The 27816-nt window shown below is 41.4% G+C and overlaps 2 protein-coding genes across 5 annotated transcripts in view; both read right to left on the reverse strand.

Moving 5' to 3' along the window:
- Positions 1–27816, reverse strand: part of LOC101935615 (amphiphysin) — a 193254-nt gene that overhangs the window by 33339 nt on the left and 132099 nt on the right. For 2 of the 4 annotated variants that reach the window (XM_065583804.1, XM_065583803.1), the window contains exons 10-16: positions 25988–26129; positions 21091–21219; positions 14316–14429; positions 9374–9397; positions 6367–6390; positions 5584–6090; positions 3786–3818 (exon numbers count right to left, since the gene is read on the reverse strand). In XM_065583804.1, the coding sequence (XP_065439876.1) occupies positions 3786–3818; positions 5584–6090; positions 6367–6390; positions 9374–9397; positions 14316–14429; positions 21091–21219; positions 25988–26129 (973 nt within the window). The remainder of the gene's footprint in view (positions 1–3785; positions 3819–5583; positions 6091–6366; positions 6391–9373; positions 9398–14315; positions 14430–21090; positions 21220–25987; positions 26130–27816) is intronic. The other 2 variants (XM_065583806.1, XM_065583805.1) reach the window with 1 other exon arrangement.
- Positions 4110–5571, reverse strand: LOC135981412 (uncharacterized). Its single transcript, XM_065583807.1, has one exon. It carries the CDS (start codon positions 5113–5115, stop codon positions 4234–4236), a length of 882 nt encoding a protein of 293 aa, XP_065439879.1. The 5' UTR covers positions 5116–5571; the 3' UTR covers positions 4110–4233.

Below are 27816 nucleotides of genomic sequence, written 5' to 3' on the forward strand. Positions count from 1 at the left end.
GCCCCCATCTTTCTATGGGAGGCAGTACTGCTCCGAATCTCCACAATGTTGTGCTGTGGCCCTGCTTACCCCCAGACATGCTCCCAGCACATCCGCTATATAAAACCTGGATTTATGATGGGGTTCTTGGAGGATAATCTGAAGCCATCTTCCTCAGTTCCTGCACTGAAGGAATTCTTCTTTGTCTGGACCTGGGGTTGTTAGGGCTCCTTTATGTGGCTCTGACTCTTTTCTGCATTGTAAAGTGGCTGGAGCAGGGATGAGAATTGCAATCACAGAGCCCAATTCTGCCTTCCCGTACACCCTAGTGACATGGTCTATTCTTATTGACCAGAAGACTGTTTTGTAAAATGATTGGTTGTTGTCAGCCCATAGTTTATGTTAAATTTTATGTCATGTTACATGATTGTTTCAAAATCAAGGAGGATATCTTTAAAAAATTGAAAGAAACTCATAAGAAAAAAAGGAATTTAAACAATGAACCATTCATTAGCACAGTACCTTCAGACAGTTAAAATCTGCTTATCCAAACGAGATGGGGATGTGAAAGCAAGTTAAATAGGTTTTTTTTCACATAAGTATGGAATTTTGGTACATGTATCAGATTTTAGTATTTCACACAATAGATTTAGATAACATTTGACTAAATCTACAAATGTTAACTAAGTACTATCTGGTCTTCTGACTTCCTCTGGGAGGCTATAATATAAAATAGACATTGGGCTGTTTTACAAGTTGAGTGCATTGGGTGCAATAACTTTTACATTTGTTAAATGTTTATTATAAATACACAAATTCTCCTCTGCCTTTATTTGACAGATGATATCACCAACTAGACAACTCAAGCTGTACAGCTGTTCAAAAAAAGTTTAGTATATTTTGTGAAACATTTTCAGAGTGGATTTTTTAATTTCATTCAAGAATTTTCATGCTTTTTTGATGAAAGTTTTAGAATTAGATTTTTTTTTTAATTAAAAAAGAAAATTTGGGTTTTGGTGGGGAAAACCTCCCACTCTCCCCCACTCTTTTCACACTTCCCCCATTTTTTTTCCAATAGAAAAAAGTTTAAAAGGGAGACAAAGTAGGTTTTTTTCTACCACTATCTCACCAGCAAAGAAGAAACAAAAAGCTTTACACATTAAAAAAAAGTTCATAAAATTACAAAAATGTTCAATTTGAATTTTTACTGACATTGAAATGGGTTAAGAAATACCTCAAGTTTGTTAAAACAACATTCTTCAACAATTTTTTTTTAAATCAAAACATTTTGACCAGCTCTGCTTGTTTGTTTTATAGGTAAAGTGCACTGGATTCAATAGCTTTTAAGTTTGCTATATACTTTAAACAAGAGAAGAGTCTGGCCAACATTCATTTCAAAAATTTCAAAAAGAAGAACAGGAGTACTTGTGGCACCTTAGAGACTAACAAATTTATTAGAGCATAAGCGTCCACGAAAGCTTATGCTCTAATAAATTTGTTAGTCTCTAAGGTGCCACAAGTACTCCTGTTCTTCTTTTTGCGGATACAGACTAACACGGCTGCTACTCTGAAACCTAAAATTTCAGTGTCAATTTAAAATTCACATGTAATGAGGCAGATTTTTAAGTACTGGCCTCCATTTTTGTGTTTGTAATTATTTGTTCTATTCTGTTCTATCCAGCTTAAGTTCTTTTCTGCACCCATCACAGAGTTATCTTAGCAGGTGAAGATGCATAAATGTCCCTATGATGTCAACTGTCCCACCAAATAATTGTGGATGCAAAATTGCACCAATAATTTGCAGGTGCAAAGGTGGAAGACAACTTTTAAAAATCTGGTCCATTATATACAGTCAGGTCACAAAAATACTAAGGACAAATTCTGGTCCTACTGAATTCAATGAGAACTTTGATTTATTTAAGTAGTACAAAGATTTGGTTCTGTAAGAAATTAAAGGTGAGATTTTCTTCCCCCTCCAGACCCATTGTATGGGTAAAAAGGCTGGAGCAGCATAAAGGGGCATTGAAAGCCCCAATTCCAGCTGTGGGAGTTGGAAGCTAATGTGCCTTCTGAGGGCCACATCACAAGACTTAGTGTAAGGGGGGTGAGTATGGGAAAGGCAGGAGCGGAGCCACAGCATTGCAGAGATTCCAAGCAGCATGCTGTGGCCCATAGGGTAGCCCAGGGATGCTGTTGTATCTTAGATAGTCAGCTCTGGGTCCTGAATTATGCTGGGGGCCCTGGAGCAGCCCAAGATTGTGAGGGTGCAAAGGTCACGTAAAGCAACTTTTCCCCACCATACCCCGCTTTTGCTGCACCTCTGCGAGGCCCAGCACCGAGTAAATACCACCAGTATATTTCTGTGGTTAACAACTAATCTAGAACTAACTTCCTTACTGAAAATCAGATTTTAAAAAATGAACACAAAGATGTACACACAAGTATAAAAGTTGGTGGAAGAATATGAAACCCACACTTAACATTCTGGGGTCTGAGTAAATTCACTTCCAAAAAATTCAGCTAAAAATCTAAAACACAGTAGCTTATTGGGGGAAACCTTAGCCCCACAGAAGTGGTGGGAGTTTTGTCATTAACTTCCGTGGTGCCAGGATTTCACCTGAAATATTGGCGCCATATCAATGACATTTACGGTGACCAGATAGCAAGTGTGAAAAATCAAGACAGGGATGGAGGGTGATAGGTGCCTGTATAAGACAAAGCCCTGAATATCGGAACTGTCCCTATAAAATCAGGACATCTGGTCACCCTAATGACATTGGGTATGTCTACACTGAAGTCATGGGATGCGATTGCAGCTTGTATAGACGTACCTGTGCTAGCTTTACTCAAGCTGGACAAGCCCACCCAAAACCCTGGTTAATTACTCATGGGGTCAGCCTATCATAGAATCATAGAATATCAGGGTTGGAAGGGACTTCAGGAGGTCATCTAGTCCAACCCCCTGCTCAAAGCAGGACCACTCCCCAACTAAATCATCCCAGCCAGGGCTTTGTCAAGCCTGACCTTAAAAACCTCTAAGGAAGGAGATTCCACCACCTCCCTAGGTAACCCATTCCAGTGGTTCACCACCCTCCTAGTGAAAAAGTTTTTCCTAATATCCAACCTAAACCTCCCCCACTGCAACTTGAGACCATTACTCCTTGTTCTGTCATCTGCTACTACTGAGAACAATCTAAATCCATCCTCTTTGGAACCCCCTTTCAAGTAGTTGAAAGCAGCTATCAAATCCCCCCTCATTCTTCTCTTCTGCAGACTAAACAATCCCAGTTCCCTCAGCCTCTCCTCATAAGTCATGTGCTCCAGCACCTAATCATTTTTGTTGCCCTCCGCTGGACTCTTTCCAATTTTTCCACATCCTTCTTGTAGTGTGGAGCCCAAAACTGGACACAGTACTCCAGATGAGGCCTCACCAATGCCGAATAGAGGGGAATGATCACATCCCTCAATCTGCTGGCAATGCCCCTACTTATAGAGCCCAAAATGCCATTAGCCTTCTTGGCAACAAGGGCACACTGTTGACTCATATCCAGCTTCTCGTCCACTGTAACCCCTAGGTCCTTTTCTGCAGAACTGCTGCCTAGCCATTCGGTCCCTAGTCCCTATGCTGAAACCCAAGCTGGCTAGATTAAAGATATGTACGATCTTTGGGAATGGAAGGGGTAACTCATCGTCTGGTATTGTCCTCCGCTCCTTACGCTTCTGGCAGTTTGAGACCCGCAAAGCATAAGGGGTCCTTGTCCACTCGTGACACCACAGAAAATCTCTGAAACATGTTTATTTCTTACCTGTGTGAATCCATTAAATGTGCTGCTGGATGCCTAATAGAAGTGGAAAGCAGAACAAATATAATTAGTTTATTAACTCAGAGAATAAGTCAATATATTCTTAGTTGAAAATTTTTAAAAATGCCAAAAATACACCAAAAATAATAAAAAATAAAAAATAAAGATGAAGGGCAAGACAGTTAGTGAGAGAAGCTACTTGGTAACATTTTAATAGGCTAAAAAGGGCAGAATGATTGAGTTTAGGATTTTGAAAAGACTGTAGGTGTATTTTTTTAGAAAATATAAAATACAAAAATGGGCTTTGATGGTTTAGAGCTGCACCACATTTTGGATAGTTGCATGAGAAATTTTCAACAAGATTAGCAAGGGGTTTAGAGGAGGCAGGGGGAACATGTAAATGGACTGTTTATAAAACACAGGGTTATGTACAACCTAAGGAACTCTTTTTCTAGACTATGCTACACACTGGGGTAGGTACCTCTTCTTTATCAGCCTCAATTTCCTGGTACAATAATCCATATCTCCGGTTAGCAATTTCATCTTCAGATAAATCTGAGTTGTTGGTCTCATTGTCTTTGGGACTAGTTGAACTCTCGGTGCTAGCGTTTCTGGAATTTCCCACTTGAAACAGAACCAAGGGTCTAGCTATCTCCTTGCTTGGTCCAGAGTTGCTAATGCTTGCCTGCTCCCCGGATGAGCCTTGTTTTAAAGATACCTCCTGATTTTTATTGCTTGTGGTTACACCCATGTCTCCCCAGCTAATATCTATACTTCCCAAGCCTTGGGTAGACCATTTATCACTAAAGCTTGGCCAGGTGTTTTCCATATTACTTTCCTCTGAGTCTTGTTGCTTAGGGGAAAAGGGCCAGTTATCAAATCCATTTGTTTGGCCATCTGACAGACTAGAAAACCCCCAGGGATCATTATTAACTGTGGGATCCCAATTTGCCAGCCAGGGATCTGTTTCCAAGCCTCCTCCAGGGACACTAATGTTACTACTATGGTCTTCGGTCACTGCAGGTGCTGCCCTAACTACCAATTTATCGTCCACATTATCTAAACAAGAATCACTGCACTTTGCATTAGCTTTGTCAGCTGACTCAGGCTGCAGTGCCAATTCTTTTTCAAAGGGTATAAAGTCAGCTTGACCTTCATCAGCAGCACTACCATTTTGGAGGGTGCTGAAGCTATTGTCTTCAATTTCTTTAACAGACTCTTCTGCACTGAATAATTCAGCATCACACAGAACTTTTCCAACATCTGCAGTGTCCTTTTCAGAGTGGTCTGTAACATCTAGGACAACATGTCCCGTAACATTTATGCACTCCATGGCTGTCCTCCCTCCAATAACACTGCCAGCATGGTCTAAGTCATCCGAACACTCTGTTTCATGGTCACGATTCCAGTTATCTAAGACATTCTCAGGTTCAACATCAGCACATTCTACATGTTTACATGTGTTCTCTGCTATGTTAGCACCATCTTCCAACCCTGTACTCAAACTTCCAGGAACTATTCCATCTATCTCTTGAATGACATTTACCCCTTTAAATTTTATTTGCCCATGATTTTCCAGGCCAGTTTCCTCAAGGTAATTGTCAACAGTTGTCTCAGTTTGCCCATTATTATATTCTGACTCCCATACAGTTTCTATCTCAGTGTTTTCTAGGATTTCATGGTCTCGTTTTGCTAAGCCCTTAAGAGGTTCTACTTCACTGTGTTCTTTATTTTCATAATCTGTCTCTTCAAACTCCTTTGTATGTTTTATCTCCTTGAAGTTAACAGCTCTGGTCTCTACCTTTTCACATGGCTCCACACCTGCCCACATAGACTCTTCTTCCTCCTGCTTCTTCTCCTCTGCCTTTTCCACATCACATGGGGATTCATCCAATAAGCTATCAATTCCAATGATAGGCATCTCACAACTGGATTCATTCGCTAAAGGCTGATCAGTCTCCAAATCTTTGCCTGGGATATTTCTAGCATCTGAATGTGCCTTCAGTGAAGTCCTCTGATTTTCATCTATAGAAGATGACCCTGGTGCATGTTCTTCCTGCTCACCTACAGCAGGCCAAACACTAGCAGACAATGTACCAGTGGATTCTCTTGAGGTTTGCTCTGCCTCAGGGAAAGGCAAAGGACCACCTGCAGTGATCTCCTGGCTGACACTGGCTGTGCTAAGTTCTAGGCCCCAGTTGAGTGAACCTAGATCAGTTTGGGATCTGTTAATATCTTCTGTTGACCCATTGTTTGGGGTTTCCTCCATGACCAGGTTACACAGGGAAAGACTTTTTGAAGAATCAGGCTTTAGGCAAGCAGAAAAGCAAAGAAAAGAACAAGATGAAAAAGATAACGGTGGACTTGATGAGACAACACAAAATTCATATTCTACTATAGTAATTTTAGTTTAAAGATAAAGAATGCAAAATAAGTGAAACAGTTTAAGGAAAAGTTATGTGGTTTGTAATATTTGGAGACAATAGCTAGCAATCTAAAGAATGGTATTGATAGATGACACAGAGAACTATATTACATCACACTGATTAAAAGATGAATCTAAAACAGTTAGAGGTTTACTTACCGGCTGCACCAGTTCACTGCTTGTCTGTATGGAAGAAAACCATATAAATAAACAAATGTAACACTAAACCCTGTGGTTTACCTAAACTACTGATTTTTTTTTCAGTGCCATATGGATTACCAATGGTTGTGGAGCTGGCAGGGGCTGCTCAGAGCTGGCTGATCACATGGTGCTGGCTCTCTTCCATGTTTCCAGCTGCTAACTCACATTAGTAGCTAAATGTATATGAAATAGTTCTCTAACATTGTTGTCCCGTGTAAGTAATTTCTGCTTGTCCCAAGGATCTCATTCCATCACCAACAGAAAGGGAGATCGCTCTGTGTGATCATGAACAGGATGCGAAGTGATCCAAAAGACAATAGGTCTGGTCTGTGCAGTGTAATTGTAGCTGTGTTGGTCCCAGCATACTAGAGGGACAAAGTAATACTAGAGAGCCTGACAATGGGTCTGATGTCATTTAAACTAGGTCCCTTTACACAACCCCCTGGCAGGGGCCTTACTGTAAAATAGGTCTGATTCTCTGTAACCATCCACCTTGCATAGACATTTGCATCAGTGCCAAATGGGTGTAAAACACTGCCAAATTAAAATGCCAGCTATTTACAAACACTTTGCAGAAATGACTACACAAAGCGCAGGGCAAAGGTGAATCTGGCTTAGTTTTTCTGTTAAGAGGAAGTTCACAACATAATAAAGCTTGTGAAACCCCTGATCCAAACTATTTAACAGTGAAGCCCTTGTCAAGCTTGTCACTTGTTTTTTAACACGAGTGGAGAGAACTAGAATTAGCTATAAAAAAGAAAAATATTGACAAGCGACAAAGGAAAAATGTGAGACAAGCAGACTTACATAAAACATCTACTATTCATTCAGTGTTATAACTTCAAGAGGTTCTCATGGCATTTACACTGGCTTTGAAATTAAAAGTAAAAAATTAAATTCTAACTAGTGTGTGTAAATGAAACCTTAATTTTTGTTCTGGGCTCTGTTTAATCCTCCCTAAGAAGCAGAGATGAGCATTATAAAAGCATCACACTTGCTATCTATTCATGCAACATGGCTGTAAATTTTGCTTCTTAAGGCCTTGAGTCAACAGAAAAGATCCACAGATTTTTGCGCTACTAAAGTCTGCACAAGGTCACAGATTAGAGTTCTTTGGTTCCTCAGGCGGTCTAGACAGCCAGCACTTTGACACAAAGTAGGAAGAAAGCTCATGAAAATGAGTCCTCTTCTTCCTGCACATCATTATACCCGATTCAGCAGCAGGAGACAGGAGAAAGAGCAATTGCATTTTCTATGCAGTAGCTGATTTTCTAAATACCAGCTGATGGTATGTCCACTGTTACTTTTAAATTTACTGTATTTAAAGATCAATTCTCTCTCCACCCCTGAATTTTGAAAAATAAAAAATTAGGTGTCTATTGAAAGGAAGTTCAAAGGAAATACAACCTCAGACATCTGAAAACAGGTGACCAGTAGCATCCATTACCACCCTCCAATAGCTATTAAATAATGAAAATAAAAGCAGAAAATAGCTGTAATCAGCTTGACTGAGAAAACCCTCAGTACAATTTCTCAATATAAATATCTCTTCTTCGTTAGCCCTGCCCAGAAGCTGAGAGTCTCCTTCCCTTCCTATAAAATTGCTTTCCACCTCTGTGACCAGATGCCCTATTTCTGGCCCCAGAGCTCCCAAACCCGGTTTGGTTTCCCTGCTGGCCTTTAATGCACCCCAGGAGGCTTTGCATGTTGCGCCTGAAGCGGTGGACACGAGGCAAAACTTTCTGGGGTCTATTACTGCTGCTGCTGCACGGCAAACAAATGAGTTCAGGAGTGCTGAGGATATTCATGGAAAACTAGCACAGCAGAGATGTAGGGAAAAGATGTAAGGCCAGATGCTCAGCTCATATAAATAAGCTCCAGGGAAACCAACTAGGCTAATTGACACTGGCTGAGGTTCTAGACCATTTACTTTTGTCTCTCTGTGCTTTACATGGGATGGGTGAGGAAGAATTGTACATATGAATCCCCTGCTTATGATACATCTGTTCAGCAGGTAATGCAGGATTTAGAGAGAAGGTTCACTTTAAATCATTTAAATCTGGGAGTTAATTTCATCCCAAGCGTGATGTGACCCTAAATGGACAGCTGGGAACATATCTAGGCTCTTACCAAAACAGGCTGTCTAGGACCTCATTCAAAACTTATTGACTTCAATGGGCTTTAGATCAGATCCCTACTGTTAAGCTTTCTGACCTGCATTATGGCTTTGCATCATATTGTTTTACATGTAGGCATTTAGATAGGGAAGCCTTATTTTGGATATCAATTAAGAACTGCCAAACCTTCCTTATACATGCCAGAAACCCTCTATGTGCATCTTCAAGGGGACTCCCAAATAATATTCCCTAATGGCTTTATACGGTACTCGGGATGGGATGAGCAACAGCTCTTGGGAGTGAAGCAGTGGCTGCACCAATGGCATAAATGTACATTATTAAAATAGAATTTTGGCTGATTAATTCGGCTATAGAGCTATGGTAGAACTCTGGCTGAAGATCCTATTTCCTTTTAAATTAACCCCCCAGAAAGATTTGTTGTATATGAGCTAGATGATAAAGGTCATAAAACCTTGTTAATATACTGCAATTTGTTGTTTGCACTAATAAGCAAAATAAATCACTTTAAATTACCTTGGTAAAAATGACTTTATCGGACCTTGAATCACCAGCATGGCAATTTTAAAGCCAAAAAATGTCACAAGTAGAAGAATCCTATTAACCTGGATGACTGTAGCTCTTTGTTTTTTGTTGTCCAAATAATAAAGTCATTTTTTTCCCGTTCATTCCTAATGGTGTTAGATGGGCTTCACATACTTTAAAGTATTTTGGCATTCTCTACAAATGCTTCGTTTTGCCTTATGTGAAAATGATTACAAATCCTCTAGAGTGCTACAGAATAGAGGCACAGAAACATCTCAATACGCAATGATAAATATTAATCTTACCGTCCATAAATCCCAGGGCAATGTCTGGAAAAAGGGAGAAAAAGATATTGTTGAAAATATTGTTTGTACACTATATGTTAGAACTTATCTGTATAGTGCTGTAATTATACCCAGTGCTTAAGCACAGCCTTAGTATATTTTTGGGGCTGAGGGAGGGTAAATGGAGGGTTGTGATAGTTACTACTGCAACAAAACTGCACTTGTTCAGTGAGCTCACACCACTATGCATATGACTGGCATGCATGGAAAACTTCAGGTTGGGAGGATAGCTCCACCAATGGCTATAAGCAGGGTAGGCAAGGATGCATCCCCACACTCTGAGTGTCCCTGGCCTCTGTTTGCCAGAAGCTGGGAGTGGATGACAGGGGATGGATCACTTGATGATTTCCTGTTCTGTTCATTCCCTCTGAAGCATCTGGCATTGGCCACTGTCGGAAGACAGGATACTGGGCTAGATGGACCTTTGGTCTGACCAGTATGGCCGTTCTTATGTTCAGGTCTCCCCAGCCTCCTACTGCTGCAGAAATGGAGGCCAGCTACTTGGATCATCAACATAGTCATCAATAGGTACACTAGTTTTGTGAGGGACAGTTGCTCAGATAAGCCAGAGATCCAGTCTCTGGAGGGTCTTGTCACGATCCCTGTGCAAGTCAGGGACGTATTGTTTTATTTTACAGATGGGGTAACTAAAGCAGGAAGACTGTGACTTGACCAATGCCATAGAGGGAATTAGTAACAGAACCAGGAATAGAATTCGGGAGTCTCTTGCTCTCAATCCCTTTCTCAGCACACTGGATTTCTATACCTCTGAATCTATTAAAATATCCCTCCTTGTGAACAGAGATGATAAATGTTAGTGGCTTATCAGAAGAAAGGCCAGCCCAGCTGCATGGCACAGCAGGGAGAAAGCTTGTAGTGACTTTAGCAACATCAGAGGCAGGATGGGTGTCTCTACCTCCCACAGCTATTAAATGATCAAGATTCCTTTCAAAAGATCAAGGATATGTGGCCATGGTTCCCACAGACCTTAAAGAATAATCTTGTGTGGCTGTTGTAGCAACCCAGGAAAAACCAATGGCTTTAGGTGAAATCAAGTGACAAACTTTAAACCCTCACAATTGGTTTGCATTGGTTTACATTCTGAATATTCTCACCATAAGCAAAAGGGCCAGAGATGGATGCACAGACAGTGGATGAAAGAAAGCTAAGTTTAGTCCTGACATTAATATTCCCCCACATCCAAAGGGTCTTCATTGGCCTCAAAGGGTGACAGGGACACTTTCCAACAGATAAAATAAGAACACAACTACCAAAAAAAAAAAATCAAAAACTGTTTTGAGAACTGCTACTAAATATTTGCCTAACTTCGAGGATGGAGCATATTGCATTTGCCTTCCTGCCTTGCTAAATGCCTGCACCCTAAATTTATGAAGGCCTGAATCAAGTCTGCAGCTTATGTAATGAACTACTTCAATTTTTTATGACTACAAACCCCTTTTCATAAATCAAAATCAATTACTTCAGTACCCAGCTTTACTGTGGATGAACAACATCATCCAGTTCTCAATTAGTTTATTCCCACATAAGTATTTCTTTTATGGACATATCCCAATTGATAATTATCCACATGCATCTTAATAGTCTATTAGTTAACTGTCAATACTTTCCTGAAAAATTATGGGCCCAGTTCTGCAACCTTTGCTCAAGGAAATGATCCGACCTATTGACGCTAAAAGTCCCATTGACTTTAGTGGTACTACATATGTGAATGAGAAATAATTGTAAAGTCAAAGTTGGAGGGGTGCATCCCATGCTGGTGTCTGATGTTAGTACTACAATTAAGGAGCTACCAGTATTTCCATTAGAAACCCTGTTTTGAGTTGTGGCTTTTTTGTTAGTGACAATAGTGGTGTTTGGGAAAAATGTCTTTGCATCCCTTTATCTCTCCTCCCCACAATGTAATAATCTTCCCCAATCCTTAAAACTCCATGGTGTGAAAGCAACTCAACTCTGGCATGTCAGCAGAACTATTTCCCTCAATTCTACTATTTTAAAAAGCACAAAAATTAAATTCCACAATAGTGGTCTCTCTTAGGCTGATGGAGATGTCTGTAAACACACTCAAATAGCATTAACTTGACTGTTCAGATGCAAAATACCAACAGTCAAAATAATTTAAAGTAACATTAACTCTAAGGGATGTTCTCATTCCCATCTGAGGAAAAGGTGGATTTAAGATGTTAAAATCAGGCACTTGTGGGTGATATGGAGATTTGACAACTGGGAGGTGCGGCAGGACTGCGTGCTCTGGGAGACAGGATACCAGGAGGACTCAGAATGAAGGTCAGAATGTTTCTCTGGCTGGGTTTATTAGCTGGGGTGATAGAGACTAGGTGCTTGTGGGGTGCATGTGTAATAATTACTGAGGAGAGAAGGGACAGAACACAGAGGGTGGTCTGGACTGTGAGGGTGTTGGGAGGTGGGAAAGTTATTGCTGAAAGAGTGGGGTAGGCAGAGGGAGAATAGTCCCAGGCACTTGTGGAATGAGGGTTACAGAGATGGAAAGGAGGTAGGGGCAGAGAGGAGAGCAGACGGGGCACTTTTCAGGGTCTGTTTGCAGTTGAGGGAGTGTGGTGGGAGAATTAAATGGCAGGTTGGGAAGGCATTTGGGAACCACTGCACAGAAGACTATGTTTAGGGGGAGGGATAGCTCAGTGGTTTGAGCATTGGCCTGCTAAACCCAGGGTTGTGAGTTCAATCTTTGAGGGGGCCACTTAGGGATCTGGGGCAAAATCAGTACTTGGTCCTGCTAGTGAAGGCAGGGGGCTGGACTCGATGACCTTTCAAGGTCCCTTCCAGTTCTAGGAGATGGGATATCTCCATTAATTTATTTATTATTTATTATCTTCACTGCACTGCCTCAGTGCAGTTTACTGAGAGAGAAAAAACTAACCACAACAAGAACACCGAATGGTCTAGAAGACAAGGAGTTGGAGTAAAGCTAACACAAACTCAGAAAATGCACGTAAGGCAGGAACTCCATCCTTAGCGTCCCCCTCCCAACCAGTATTACAGGGCTTTCCAAACACTGAGATCACAGATTTCATCCAGTTACATCTAGTCAGAATAGTGGATTGTAAGTGAATTGTAATCCTCAAAGATATCCTCCAAGTAGGGGTAGGCACAGAGCTATGTCTCACCCACACAAAAGATAACCCCCCTTCTGCATGTTTAGGGGGAGGGGAGAGTGTTTACTGAATGCCTCCTATGCATCTAGTTGGTGACAATGTACATAGTCTCTGTTTAATAGTTCTCTATATTTCATATGGGCAAATATTTCCATCCACTGCAAAAATAAAACCTACTGTAATTTGTACATTACACTGTCAACGCTCAAATGCTCTTTTATGAAAGTTTCATGTTTTGTGTTTAATTCTCTCATTTCTCTAATCACGTTCAGGATTATTAAATGAGGAGCTGAAAGGGCAGAGCTCGCAGAGTCAAAGCTGGAATTTTCTGTCAACACTGAATGCATGAATCTAAATCCAAGGATTCTATTTTTTACAGGGAGGGGAATTAAATAACAAGCAGGATGTGACAAAGCTCCATGATCATTAAACATTGAAAACTGCAATGAGAAATCTGACTTGGAGTTTGGAGTGCTGATAGTGTGATGTTTTTCTGTCCCCACATGTATCAATGGAAATCACCACAGATAATAATAATAATAATAATAATTAATGGAGATATCCCATCTCCTAGAACTGGAAGGGACCTTGAAAGGTCATCGAGTCCAGCCCCCTGCCTTCACTAGCAGGACCAAGTACTGATTTTTGCCCCAGATCCCTAAGTGGCCCCCTGAAGGATTGAACTCACAACCCTGGGTTTAGCAGGCCAATGCTCAAACCACTGAGCTATCCCTCCCCCCTATTATATAAACAGGCATGCTCACCAAATAAATTAATTCACAGAGAGAAAGATCAGCAGAAAACCTGGATTGTCTCAATCACCTGGCTTGTCTTCTCACTCCTATACCACTGTTGAACTGAACAATTGATTTAGACTCTAACTACATTACAGTTCAAACCATGTCAGGCCAGAATCACACTGAAACGTGGTCCTTGCTAGCAGTGTGTTAACATGGTTTCTCTGACTGCTGTACAAGAGGCAGGTCCATGCTGGCCAGAGAAATTCTTATCACCTCACTAGCAATAAGTATAATTAGAAAGGATTCTATTAACATTATTTAGTACCAGTATAGACAGAAGCTTAAAATTGCAGCTTCACTAGGTCAAGCCAGCAGAAAGCCTATATCACCCATAATTCTGCTGAGGGAAGCTACCTTCGGTCAACGTGGCATAGATCATTCTATAGTACAGAATAATTCTTCCCTATAATATCCCACATGAAAAAATGTGAGACCATTTTATTTTCTTTTTCTTATAGTCAGAACTAAAACACATTTATGAAAAAGAAAGCCAATCAGGTTGTATGCTATACTTAGTACAAAGACTCCATTACAGCATAGTGGTAGTATGCTGCCCCTATAACTGAGTGTCTCCTGAGCCACAGACAGTCATAGCTGGATTTAAAAAAAAGAACCTGTCAGCAAAGCAGGCTTGGGAAGATTACAACATTTTTTCTGAGTTATTCTATAGTTTGAGAAAAAGGTATAATGTCAGCGTCAAAGCCATCAGTTACAGGTGGCTGCTGTCCTTGACTATAATCTCATGTTAGCCTGACACTTCTCTCTCCTCCCCTACTCTATCATCAGGTTGTACTGGTATTGCTGAAGTAGGAAGATGGAAGGCTAATGAGAACTCAGGGAGATCAAGTTTTTCAGAAATTGTAAATCCATCATTCATTAATTCATGAGGCAGATGTTTGTTACCAAATTCAGCACACTCTATTCCTGTATAGCATACCTCTAGCAAAGAAATACCTGAGACATGGGTGAGTGAGTTAGGGTTATTCCTGTTGATACCACTTCTGGCTTGAAAGGGTCAAAGTCCAGATCTAGCAAACATTCCTCTTTCTTAGCTTCGGGAGCTTCATTCTGTTGGGGAAGAGATGCTCACTTAAAACTCATACAGAAACCACACTGTACAAGCAAAATATGAAGGTTTCCCATCTACCTGCAACCAGAGGGAAAAAGTTCTCTAAAGACTTTAGAGAATTCTCCATAGAATTCAAGGTTCACAACTGCTAGCCCCGAAAAAGCTATAGGGTAAGATTTTTTTAAAAAGCCAAAGAGATTTGGATGCCTAATTCCCATCGGCCATCCAACCCCTTGGGGTCTTCGGAAAATCCCAACCATAATGCTCAACTGTTTGTGAAAAATTAATATAAAAGGACAATGAATACAAATTTCACTCTAATAAATGTCTGTGACTCCAAACTGTAGAGTCATCCACAACCCTACTTAAATCTTGCTACAGGGACCTGTCCAAAGTCTGCATTAATTACAGTAGCACTTTTCTTATTTGCAATTTATGAATAATCAAGTAAGGGCCTGATCCCAAACTCAATGGAGTCAATACAAATATCAGGCTCTGTGTGAACAAACATGAAAAAATAATCAGAATACCGCATAAGAAAATGCTTCTTTTCACTAATTTCACAGTTACAACTTAGATTTAATTATTTCTCATAACTGTCTAGTAAAGAGTCTTAGATTTTGCAATGAGACCTCACTAAAGCATTTGGTTTTTAAATTTTGGCAGAAAAGTAGGTAAAGAAACCACTGTTTTTTTACATATGAATTGTGGAGTATGCAGGTTACTGAAGTGTTAATTTGCGAGGCTCTGCTGTATTATTTTTAAAGGAATTCAGGTTAGCCACACTATTGGTGAATGATAAAATACCACACACAAACACCTCTCTGGTGGTTAATAGTCTAAACAGATAGGTCCAGAGTTTTAAAATAGTTAAGAGTGAAAACACTGTAAATGAACTCTACTACTGGGAAATGGCAGGTTCAGATGTGTCTAATTAGATAATTTCTCATCAAAAAAGCTGACCTGCATGCACAAGCATGGCAACTGTCCCAGGCAATTTAGGTGCATAAATTATCTGAAAATCAGGCTAATAATATTTTCTATGAATTCATATACTTCATTTTAAAGCTGTATATACATACAATTTGTAGACTTATATTCAACGCAAGGAATTACACTGCTAAAAAATATCCCTCTGATGTTGATTTTCATATGAACTGGCTCGCAGTTATACATGGAGAAGTTCCAGTTAGGATTGAGCATAATCCTATGTCACACAGATATATTGAAAATATAATAGATAATATGACTCAGGTAATTAACACTCCTCCCCACCCCCGCACACACACTAGAATTATATCCTTTGTTAGGATTTGTCAAGTCAGCTTGTCAGCAACATTTAGATTTTATTACATCATAATCTTGAGGTACTAGCAAGGCCGGCCTTACCTAAAATGGCACCTTGGGTGAGGCTAACGGTGGAGCAGGGTTGGGGGAAGTGGAGCTGGGTGGGGCGTGGAGCTTGCGGAGAGGAGGTGCAGGCAGAATGGGAGATGGGGTGGACTGGAGCTGGAGCTGGGGATGGGGGAGGAGCTATACTGGAGGTGGAGCTGGGCAGGGGGGCAGAGTAGGGTGACCAGACAGCAAATGTGAAAAATCGGGACGGGGGCGGGGGGGTAATAGGAGCCTATATAAGAAAAAGACCCAAATATCGGGACTGTCCCTATAAAATCGGGACATCTGGTCACCCTAGGGCAGAGGTGTAGGCAGTGCAAGGGATGGGGCAGATCAAGACTGGAGGTGGACCGCAGCTATGAGGTGAACAGGTCTGGGGAGTGGAACCGGAGGCGGGTGTGGTTGGGGGAGGAGGCTGTTATTGTGACACTCTCTTGATGCACGGCACCCTGGGCGGTTGCCCCCATCAACCATCCATAAGGCCGGCCCTGGGCACTAGCACTCATATAGTTATACAGCTTCATGAAATAACTCAGAGTGTTAACCAGTATGTAATCAGAAACAGACTGAGTACAGATAAATTAATTATCTTTTACTGAGACTTGGGAAGGAAGCTGTTATTTGTGAGAACTGAAACAAATGAGTGGGAGTCTCATTTAATCCCTGCAAAGTGACAAGGTGAAGTATCTGTTGTGATAGGATATGGACTGTTCAAGAGATTATTACATCATCAGCTACCTTTAGGCCAAAATGAACAGCCTGCTCATTTTAACTCTAGAAAAAAAATCTCAGAAGAAAGATAGAGTTTAATTTAGATACTGAATTATATGAAAATTTAGGAAAGCGAAAAAACAATAATAAAGACGTGAAACACATAGAAATGTCTAACAAATTACTCTGTATATTCTGTAGATTAACCCCTGTAGAACGGGATGAAGCATGAACAAACAATGGCATGATCTACCTCCAAGAAGGCTTGAACTGGGACTGTATTGCAAAGGCAAGATTGTGCCTGTCTAAGCACAAGTGTGCAAGGGAGGAGGAAGATGCAAGAAATGTAGGCACCCATGCTAGGGATCAGCATGATGTGCCCTTTGCCACCCTCTCAGTACAAAGCCTATGTAAGCTCATTGTCAGTACTAGCCCCTCCAAAACAGATATAAAGGGGTGGGCAGGGGCCTTGCTTTGCTTCCTCACCAGGAAGAGTCAGTGGAACTAGCTCGGTGCAGTGGGGAGTGCCTGCTGTAGCCTCTTCAAGCCTGACTCAACAGCCATGCTCCCCAACCCTCACTAGAGCTCTGGGAGGCATTGTATGTGAGATTTTCAGCATCGGCCTCATGCTGCTCCCACTGAAACAAGTGAGAGCGTTCCCACTCACTGCAATGGAAGCAGCGTTAGGCTAAAGCTGAGTATATTGTCAAAAATCCCCCCTCACACCTGCTTCATCTCTCTAACTAATGTATTTGGCACCCAGAAATTACAGTGATGGGAATAAGCATGGGAATGGCTCATAATCATTTTCTATTTTGTTTATCTGGCGGTTCAAATCCTGAAAATAAAACAATAATGTAAACAGCAAAAATTATTATTATGCAAGTATTGCGGTGACACCTAAAATCTCTAAATTGTGTCAAATACCTTCAGTATCCCAACCTAACGCTGTCTGAAGAGAGGGGTGTGAGACCAGGGAAGAAGAGAAAACACATAACAAAGCAACAAAACACAATTCTAAATTATCACCTTTCTCTGCTCTCCCAAGATGTCAGTTTTCTCTATGTCTGTCTTTTAGTCAATGGGAATTAAATGCTTTCCTGAAAAGGGATGGACATAAGCATGTCCGTACTACTTTCCTGAATCAGAGCCCTAAATTTTAAACTCTCTCAGGAAGGACTGTCCTTATTTTTACATCTTGTGCAGCACCAAGCACATTGTTGGTGCTTATTAAACAAACAAACAATGACCAATTATCATAATAGTTTTTTTCCCTTGTGCTGGAGGGGAAAGGAGGGCACGCTCTGAACTATTGAAAATCCTTTTTGAATGTGCAGCTAGCGCAGCATGGCACCATTCATCAATCTGTGGCTTTAGTGTTTCTTAACAACAGTAAAAATGCCACTGAAATTTTTAATAATTGTTTTAAAGCTCTGCACCAGCAGAAGGCTTTGTGGGCTTGATGGCATTCATAACACTCGGAACTGACTGCCAAACCAACTGGAGTAACACAATACTACATACATAATATATAATGTAAAAGTGTATGAGAGGCGAGTATGCTTTCTACTCTTTTCATTTATTATATTTTCAATAATTACTTCCCTTATAGAAACCTACAACACTCAATAACACCCGTAGTAAAAACATCATATTCTCTCTGTGCATGCATATATGTTTACCCCAAATTCTTAGTTACATTAAAGACCCTTTACACCATCTGGCAGAAATGTGATTGACCTTCATTCAAGGCCCTATTAGATCTTAGTGTAAATGAAAATCAGGCCCACCGCTATCAATCTATCTAGACAGATGCGAATTAGATAGATATAATATTTAATGCAGGGGGTTATATTCAGGAACAGGTTAGAATAGCACCTTCTGCGGAAGCCAGGACTCACTTTTCCCCACAGTGGCAAGTCCACATGAACTCAGAATGCTGTGGTGCAAGGCACCTGAAATACTCACTCTGTCAGGGCCCTCACAACCTACCTGCAAAGGCCTCACAGTTAGTGGTTTTGGCCCAGGAGGGGTGTGTGGCCATGGTGGTCAAGGCACGCACTGTTAGGGTTACCATATCTCATAAATAAAAAAAGAGGGCCCTCCACGGGCCCTGGCCCTGCCCATTTCCCCACCCCTCGCCCCACCCCAACTCCGCCCCTTCCCCACCCTAACTCCGCCCCCTCCTCCCTCCCACTCCCAGCCAGGGGGAAAGGGCTACCCCAGTGCTACCAGCTTCACGGTTTCCCGGGCAGCCCCCAGACCCTGCGCCCCCAGCCTGTGCTTCCCCAGCGCAGCTGGAGCCCGGGAGGGGAAGCACCCAGCCGGGGGCGCAGGGTCTGGAGGCTGCCCAGCAAACCGTGAAGCCGGTAGCGCTCGGGCTTTGGGCAGCCCCTATGCCTCCGGACCCTGCGCCCCCAGCCGGGCACTTCCCCTCCGGGGCTCCGGCGGCTCTGCGTAACTTACACTGTATAAGTTACACAGAGCCGAAGAGGAGCAGAGCCCCCGCAGCTGGAGGCTCTGCTCCTCTTAGGCTCTAAGAGCCGGGCTGCCCCAGCGCTACCGGCTTCGGGCAGCCCCCGTGCCTCCGGACCCTGCGCCGCCGGAGCCCGGGAGGGGAAGTGCCCAGCTGGGGGCGCAGGGTCCGGAGGCAAGGGGGCTGCCCGAAGCCGGTAGCTCTCGGGCAGCCCGGCTCTTAAACAGAGCCTCCAGTGGCTGGGGCTCTGTGTAACTGACACTGTGTCAGTTACACAGAGCCCCGGGGGCTGGAGGCTTTGCTCCTCTTTGGCTCTGTGTAACTGACACTGTGTCAGTTACACAGAGCCCCCGCGGCTGGAGGCTACAGCCCCCGCGGCTCTGTTTAAGAGCCGGGCTGCCCCAGCGCTACCGGCTTCGGGCAGCCCCCCTGCCTCCAGACCCTGCGCCCCCAGCCGGGCACTTCCCCTCCCGGGCTCCGGCGGCGCAGGGTCTGGAGGCACGGGGCTGCCCGAAGCCGGTAGCGTTTGGGCAGCCCGGCTCTTAAACAGAGCCGAAGAGTCAGGGAGGAGCAGAGCCGCCATTTTCCCGGACATGTTCGGCTTTTTGGCAATTCCCCCCGGACAGGGGTTTGACTGCCGAAAAGCCGGACATGTCCGGGAAAAAGAGGACGTATGGTAACCCTACGCACTGTTTCACTACATCCTTCTGCCAGCAAGGCCCCTGCGGGGCACTGATTATAAGGGGTTGTCTCTACTACAAGTGCTACAGCAGCACAGCTCGTGCTGCAACTGTGCCACTGTAGTGCTATGGTGTAGATACCTATGACAGCAACGGAAGGGGCTTTTCCATCACTGCAGTAAATCCACTGCCTCCAGAGGTGATAGCTAGGCCAATGGAAAAATTCTTCCATCGACCTAGTTGTGTCTGCAGTGCGGTTCGGTCAACCTAACTACGTCACACAGGACATGACATTTCTCACAGCCCTGAGCGATGTAGCTAGGTTCAAGGTGACCTAAGTTTAAGGTGTAAGCCAGGTCTAAATTAATGCTGTCTTCACCAAGGTAGAATCCTTGCGAAAGGTGGCATTGCATTTTTGTCAAGAAAATCGAAATATTACTTGAACTGAGTCTGGAATCTAATTTTGTTTTTCTTAATTCTGTTTACACCCTCTTGATCTTATATAAATGTAGGTGAAAATATTAACTCTCAAACACATGCCACGTTAATTCATACTTTTTATATTTGTACACAGCATACCAGACCTAGGCTCAGATTTCAGACCATTTGTACCTATAATTACCATGACTGTGCCTGCAATCACAATAACTAAGTGAAATTTATGCATGAACATTTTGCACAACTGATTTTTGTTATAGGTATTTGAACCTAGACCATTTTTTATTTTATTTTACAGTATAATTAGACTAAGAAATCAACTTATCTTGTACAGTGCATTGTTGTGTAATTAATATTCACACAGGTCAAAACCAGAGAAGTACCTGATTCAGTTGGGGATGCTTTGCATGAATACATGCAAATATATATTTTGCTTTCAATACACACAGTCATGGAGAAATGTGCACAAAAACATAACTGAAATCACAGAGTGTCACCCTACCCTCCCACCTCCCACTGCTTTCCCCAGTCAGAATCAAGAGAGAAAGATTTTTTTTCCTCGTGATTTTGTTGGAAGCCCATAAATTAGCCCAGGATTGCTCAAAAGTGGATTTTGGGATATTTGGAAGCATTAGGCTTAAAAAAAAAAAACTAGGCTGAATTTTTAATGAAACCTGAAATCAGATGAGTGTCAAGTTTAGTTACAAACATTTCACAGGCCTTTTAGCTGTAGCCATCCTCAGTAAATCGTATTTCTTCATTTTTTCAATATGCCATCACTGCTAATCCTTTTGAGAATGAACAATATGTATAACTCATTCAACGATACTATAAAAGATCAGTGTTGCATGCCCTCTGCACTCAGAACCTCAAATGACATTAATAGTAGTCTCCCTCTTGGAGAATTGGAGGATTTGCAAAATTAGACTCGTATTGTAGCAACCCATCTCTGAGACTGACCTGTGAAGGAGTCGTCACACTGATTTCTGGTACAAAGTTGTCCTCAAAGAAGCTGATGATATTCTCCTGCTGCAGCTCCTTTGTGGGTGTGAGTTTAGGCATCGGTGGGACAGGAGGCCCTTTCCTCAACTAGGCAAAGAGCAAAAATGTCACGAAGTAAAACCTTAAGGCAGGTATAATGGAATTAATTTTAGGTTTTAAGTAGGACTAAAATAAACAGTTAATCTTAAGTATTTTGGGGTTAGATTCTGATCTCAGTTGCTTCAGTGCAAATCTGAAGTAACTCCACTGACCTCAGCAACTCCACTGTTGTAATTCAGATCAGAAACTCACTGTCTGACTGTTCAAAATCATCTGGTTTGAGGGAAGAAAACATTTTTTTAAATAAATATCTCGCATCTATGGGGATTCCAGTTGAGAGGATTAATACGACAGCATTTCTTGGCTGAAGATTCAAACTATTAGGGTAATAGGCTGGAAGACACTTCACCTGCAACACAGTAGCATCATTTGCACTGCCATGTTGCACAGAAACTTAACTCTCTCATTACTTGTTTGCTTAAACTTTCTTCAGTTTATGTCATTTTTCTGACTCATGTTCACCCATTATTTAAGACTGGTAATGTTAAATAGCTGGCAGGACTGGGAACTAATGTCCATTTTCCCTAAGACTAAGGGAATGTCTATGCTGCCCTGGAGTTTGGACCATGGAGGTGTGAATAGCAGTGTGTTCCAAAGTGCTGCGTTGTAACTCCCCTGTGTGGACGACAAAAGGTGCCAATCATCTACATCAAAACTTTTTTCTTGACTGTGGCTTCTTATCCAATAGAAAATATGTAAGATTTTCTTTATTTAAAACTACAAGCAAGCATTCCAGAATGAAATCAATTAAAGGCCAGTGATTTAGCCTGAAGTTTCCTAGTCCCCATTTGATAGGCTAGGTACAATACTGTATATATTACTGTTCAAGAGGAAACTTGAGTGCCTATAGAAAAATCTTATTTTATCCTCGTGCTATTATACTCTAGTTTGACATAAACTGCATGTTATACTCTAGTTTGACATAAACTGCTTCACCCTGACACAGGATTTGTTAAATTTTGCAGTTACAAAAGTTATTTGCTGTGGTGACATGTTTCAATGTGGAATAATCTATTGGTAAATAAATATTTTAGAATCTTCTGTTTTCCAGGGAAACTATCTAGTATATTGTCTGGGATAGAGTACATTAAAAAAAATATTGTAGTTTTGTGGCAAAGTAATCTTTTTACACTTATCATTAATTTCAGGGGTCTACAAATTTCAGATGTGGCCAAAGGCTTGTGCTCTTGAAATCCTCAAATAAGAAAGAATGAAAAATAGCAAGTCTTTTAGGACAAGTTTTTAATCTTTGTCTTGTGGATCCTGATCCAAAGCTGAGTGAAGTCAATGGGAATCTTTCTATGACTTTCTGGGCTTTGCCTCAGGCCCTTAGTGCAGAATCCCATCAAAGACAGGCAAACAAAAAGATTGAAGAATTGGTCCTGAATCAGTAAAGCACGCAAGTAATCGTGCCTCTAATCAGCAACAACACTTAAGTATGTGTTTAACTTTAAGGACACATTTATGTCCCATTGATGTTAATGAAACTACTCACCTATGTAAGTTACACATAGGTGTATGAGTATTTGAAGGATTGGAGCTTATGGCATCACATATGTATTTTAATCGCATTTTTCTCTGTTTTAAAATATATATAATATATGAATTTGTTCAAAATTTTCTACAACCACTACAAATTCCTAGATAAACAACTCTGGAGTGCATGAATGAGGCTTAAAGAGGAGAAAGTGTTATTTCAGGACAGAGGGGAAACTTTAGGTCAGAGAAAGTTTGTGGAGTGTCAAACTATATTAAGCATTTGAGAACAGAGGGATGGAGTAATATAGAAAACGATTTCCCCTCAGCATCCCATTAGCTCAAGGGTGGGCAAACCTTTTGGCCAGAGGGACACATCTGAGTATGAAAACTGTATGGCGGGCCATAAATACTCACAAAATTGGGGTTGGGGTGCAGGAAGGAGTCAGGGCTCAGGCTGGGTGTGCAGGCTCTGGAGTGAGGCCAGAAATGAGGAGTTCAGGGTGCGGGAGGGGGCACTGGGCTGGGGTAAGGTGTTGGGGTGCGGGATCAGGGCTCCAGCTGGGGATGCAGGCTCAGGGGTGGGGCTGGGGATGAGGGATTTTGGGTGCAGGAGGGTGCTCCGGGCTGGGATCGAGGGGTTTGGAGGGCAGGAGGGGGATCAGGGCTGGGGCAGGGGTTTGAGGTGTGTGGGGAGGCTCAGTGGTGCAGGCTCCAGGTGGCGCTTACCTCAAGGAACTCCTGGAAGCAGCAGCATGTCCCCCCTCCGGGTCCTACATGGAGGCACGGCCAGGCGGCTCTGCATCCTGCTCCATTTGCAGGCGCCGCCCCTGCAGCTCCCATTGGCCATTGTTCCCGGCCAGTAGGAGCTGTGGGGGCAGCGCTTGGGGCGGGGGCAGCAAGCGGACCCCCTGGCTGACCCTAAACATAGAAGCCAGAGAGGAGATATGCCTCTGCTTCCGGGAGCTGCGCGGAGCAGTCGCCAACCCCTGGACAAGCCCCAGACCCTACTCCCCAACGGGAGCTCGAGGGCTGGATTAATTCGGCTGGTGGGCCGGTTATGGCCTGCGGGCCATAGTTTGCCCCCCCCGCATTAGATCATCAAGTTTAATTTTCAACATGGCATTAACCAAATCAAACAGTGTTGACTTAATTGACACCAGGAATTTTTTTTCAAAATGCCATTGAGCTGTGTGGCTGAAATGAGAAATTATGCAACATTTCTTAAAATCTAGTAATATTTGTCTTTTTTTCATCCTGATCGACTAAAGCATTTAACATACGTAACTAAGTATTTGCGTAGTCCCATTAACTACCTACTTTCTTAAGTGCTTTACTTGATAGAGGTCTGAATGATGATGCACCCATGAATTCTGTGATTATAACTGTGATAAACAGCACCAAGCAAAGATGGTAGAAAAGATAACATTCAGAGTCTACAGCCAGGAACTAACAAAGTCTAAGGACATCTACTGTACAGTAGGTCTGTACAGCATTGTTTTCTGCACTGAGGAGAATCTGGTGGTAGACAGCACTGCACTTTTCCAGATGTAACTAGCATGCTGTGATGACACATTTCTTACAACGTGACACAGAAAAAGTGACAAAATAAATCAAATCATATTTATTCTTTAGGAAAGGAAACTATAATCCCTTTGATATCACAAGGATAAAAATAGTCCTAACTATGGATTTACCATGACTAATACCTAATATGATATTCGTGCCTATGAAAATGTAAAAAACAGGCATATAAATCTTGGGCAGACCCTCAGATGATGTAAAGCAATGTATCTCCAATGAAATCAATAGGACAACACTGAATTACACCGGCTGAGGATCTGGTCCTTCAGTGCTGCAAGTAGACTGCGAGTTACAGAGGCAAGCAGTGTAAAAACACACTCTTCAGAGACAAATAATGTCATGAAAATACAATTATTTTTTAACTGTTCCCCATATAAAAAATAGGGATTGCCCCATATGCTGCAGTGCCACTATTTTACATACAGTATGTCAAACTACTGCCATATTTTTACTGTAAACTTTTAAAAAATGTAATTCTGTAATCTCTTTCTTTTTATAAGGGTATTAGCTGTGTTGTTCTTGTTTTAATTAAACTTTAAATGCTGCCTTACTATAGAAACTATATGCTTGGTATATGTGTAAAGCATCATGTACAATTCTTACACTACTGAAGTTGCCATTAATGAGCCTGATTCTTATCTCACTTACACTGATGAGAATCATGAATGATTCCATTGAGATCAAACTTCTCACTCTAGTATAAAATCAGTATAACAGGACAATCAGGTCCAATAAGTATTTTGCCAAAAATTACCGCAGTAGTACAGTATTTGAGCTACCACAATTATTCCTTATCCCAGGGGTCGGCAACCTTTCAGAAGTGGTGTGCCGAGTCTTCATTTATTCACTCTAATTTAAGGTTTCAAGTGCCAGTAATACATTTTAACGTTTTTAGAAGGTCTCTTTCTATAAGTTTCTAATATATAACTAAACTGTTGTTTTATGTAACGTAAATAAGGTTTTTAAAATGTTTAAGAAGCTTCATTTAAAATTAAATTAAAATGCAGAGCCCCCCGGACCGGTGGCCAGGACCTGGGCAGTGTGAGTGCCACTGAAAATCAGCTCACGTGCCGCCTTCGGCACACGTGCCAGAGGTTGCCTACCCCTGCCTTATCCCAAGAAAAGCAAAAATTATGGTATCTCAGATAGCACTGTGTGGTGACAACACTTGGTTAATGTTGACTTTTTAATGGCAATGCTGTGCATAAATAGTCAATAATAAAAGAAAATGTAATCTACAATTCTATTTTTGTATTAATACACATACATGTTTTTAAAAGTTTTTCATATGGTAATTTATGTGCTAGATAGATCTAGTTCCCATGAAAACCCTGAATACGCATCCTTTTAAAGGTTCTATTCATAAGTATCTCAACACATACATAGTTCAATCAGCACTACTTTCTAGTCTCAATCCGTTCTCCCATCACCTGTTCTTAAGATCAATTTCAACAAGCACCTGCAACAGGGGAACGAACAGCTGGGGCAACTCATGGTATCACAGCCCTTCCTGACAAAGCCGCGTCAGTGCGGCTCACCATCACTCTTCATTTTAATTTAGAAATCATTCCTCCTGTATTCCAGCACTCACCACCCAAATGTAAATCTCACCGGATTTATCTGCTGTGGAATCTCCCACAATAGCTCATCTACATCTGTGTAAGAGGCCCACTCCCCAGGTTAGCTTTGCTCCTACCTGTGAAGGTGATTTAGGCCGAGCTGGTGCAGGAGATGAAACAGGTGCCAGTGTATGATTGGGACTAGATGAAGGGCTAGGCAGGGGAGAAGCCTCCTCAGGGGGCGATGGTGTTTTCGCAATGCGGAGTGGACCTGAATCACTGGATGAACACAAAGTAACAAGTTCTGAATATATCATGAGGCTTCACTGACTTTATACCATGAGTTACATTTCTGAACCCTTTGAGAAATGTAGGTTTCTGACTCTATAGCCTCAAATAATGATATTTTTGACACAATAGTTGAAATGCATACCTGGCATCAGGGATGTATTTGGCCTCTTATGTAATTAAATAACTAAAACAGTGATTAAATTCAACCTATCAATGAACTATAGTGTCAAAGGAAATCCTTATTTTCTAGAGGTTGTTTTCTAGAACATCTACTGTTCTCATGCCTATATCTTCAAAAAATAGAGTCCTTACATTTCAGAAGATTCTGTATTTGAAATGATTTCTCATGTCAGTTTGAAAGTATAATAAAATGTGAATGACAATTATTGTCATTAACTCATTAACCAATTTACTTTAGACAGCTCACAATCTAAAAGGCTCCAATGATATACAACCCCAGTTCAAGACTCAATAATAAATATTAGTAATCATACAGAACAGCGATAAGACGAAATTTAATCAAAAACCAAAGTATACTACTAATTATAGGGCCACATTTTCAGCTGGTGTAAATCAGCATAGCTCAGTTGATTTTGTTAGTGCTACATCAATTTATACCAACTGGATCAGACTCAAAGTCTGAGGGACATTTTACTGTCTAGAGATTTCTAAAGTCTAATATTGAAGAAAACAGATTTTTCCTTCTATAATTAATGAGCCTACAGTCTACAGCGTTCTATGAGCAGAGTATTCAATAAGAGGAGAACTGGCCGTACGTATCTTTAGGGAGAAGTGAAGCATTACATGATTGAGGAGATCAGCCACAATCATGTTCTTAACACTAAAGCAAAGCAAATTTATTCTTTGGCAAGAATATATTTTAGCTCACACTCACCACCTCTTTCTGTGGAAATATTTAAAAAAAAAGGAATATGCAGTTATTAAAAAGCTCCTTCCTATCTATTTTATTTCCCTTCAAGGAAGCGTATACAATTACATGCCCCTTTAATTTTTGTTTTGTTTTCCTTCTCCCACCCTCTGAAGAAAAGTTCAAACTTCATTGTGTTCTTTATTTACTTCTTAATAAAAAATAACAACTGTCTTATCCTGAAATTATCCTTTCCTGAGTTCCTGAACAAGCTTTTGGAACGCTAGTAAAAAACCGCCCTCAAAGAATCCATCCAGGTTTGACAAAATCTAGTGCATGTTGGGACATAAGGTATTTCAGAGTGTGCACTGTAGTTAATTTTATGCAGGCTTTCGGCAAAACAGTTATACTCAAGTAAAGCTGTTGGTTCTTCAGCTTAATGCTGAATCTTAGCATAACAGTGAAAAACTTCCAAACCAGGGTTATGATAGTAATCACACAACAAGATAATGTAGTGATACCAAAAAAAAAAAAAAAATACCCCAAAAACTTGTGTGTCACAGTGAAAGGTCAAAAATACAAGGTTATTTAAATAAATTAGAAAAAAAGCCCATATTGCATTAACCACTCTCTCTTCTGGCAAGAGTAACTTGGCAAAGGAAGAGCAGGGGAAGCACGGGTGTGTTTGTAGAGCCACAGATGTCCAGAATACGGGTATATATTAATGCTAGTTTTAAAGTATTTTGATGGAAAATTCCTAACGGAAAGAGTGGTTTCTGTAAAATCAAAGTTTCTGCAAGTGCATCA

The sequence above is a fragment of the Chrysemys picta genome, chromosome 2 (genome assembly GCF_011386835.1).
Source record: "Chrysemys picta bellii isolate R12L10 chromosome 2, ASM1138683v2, whole genome shotgun sequence".
In the NCBI taxonomy this organism is placed as follows: Eukaryota; Metazoa; Chordata; order Testudines; family Emydidae; genus Chrysemys; species Chrysemys picta.

Excerpts from the sequence above, each read along its gene's own strand:
- LOC135981412 (XM_065583807.1), bottom strand. The coding sequence starts at position 5,115 with ATGGAGTGCATAAATGTTACGGGACATGTTGTCCTAGATGTTACAGAC.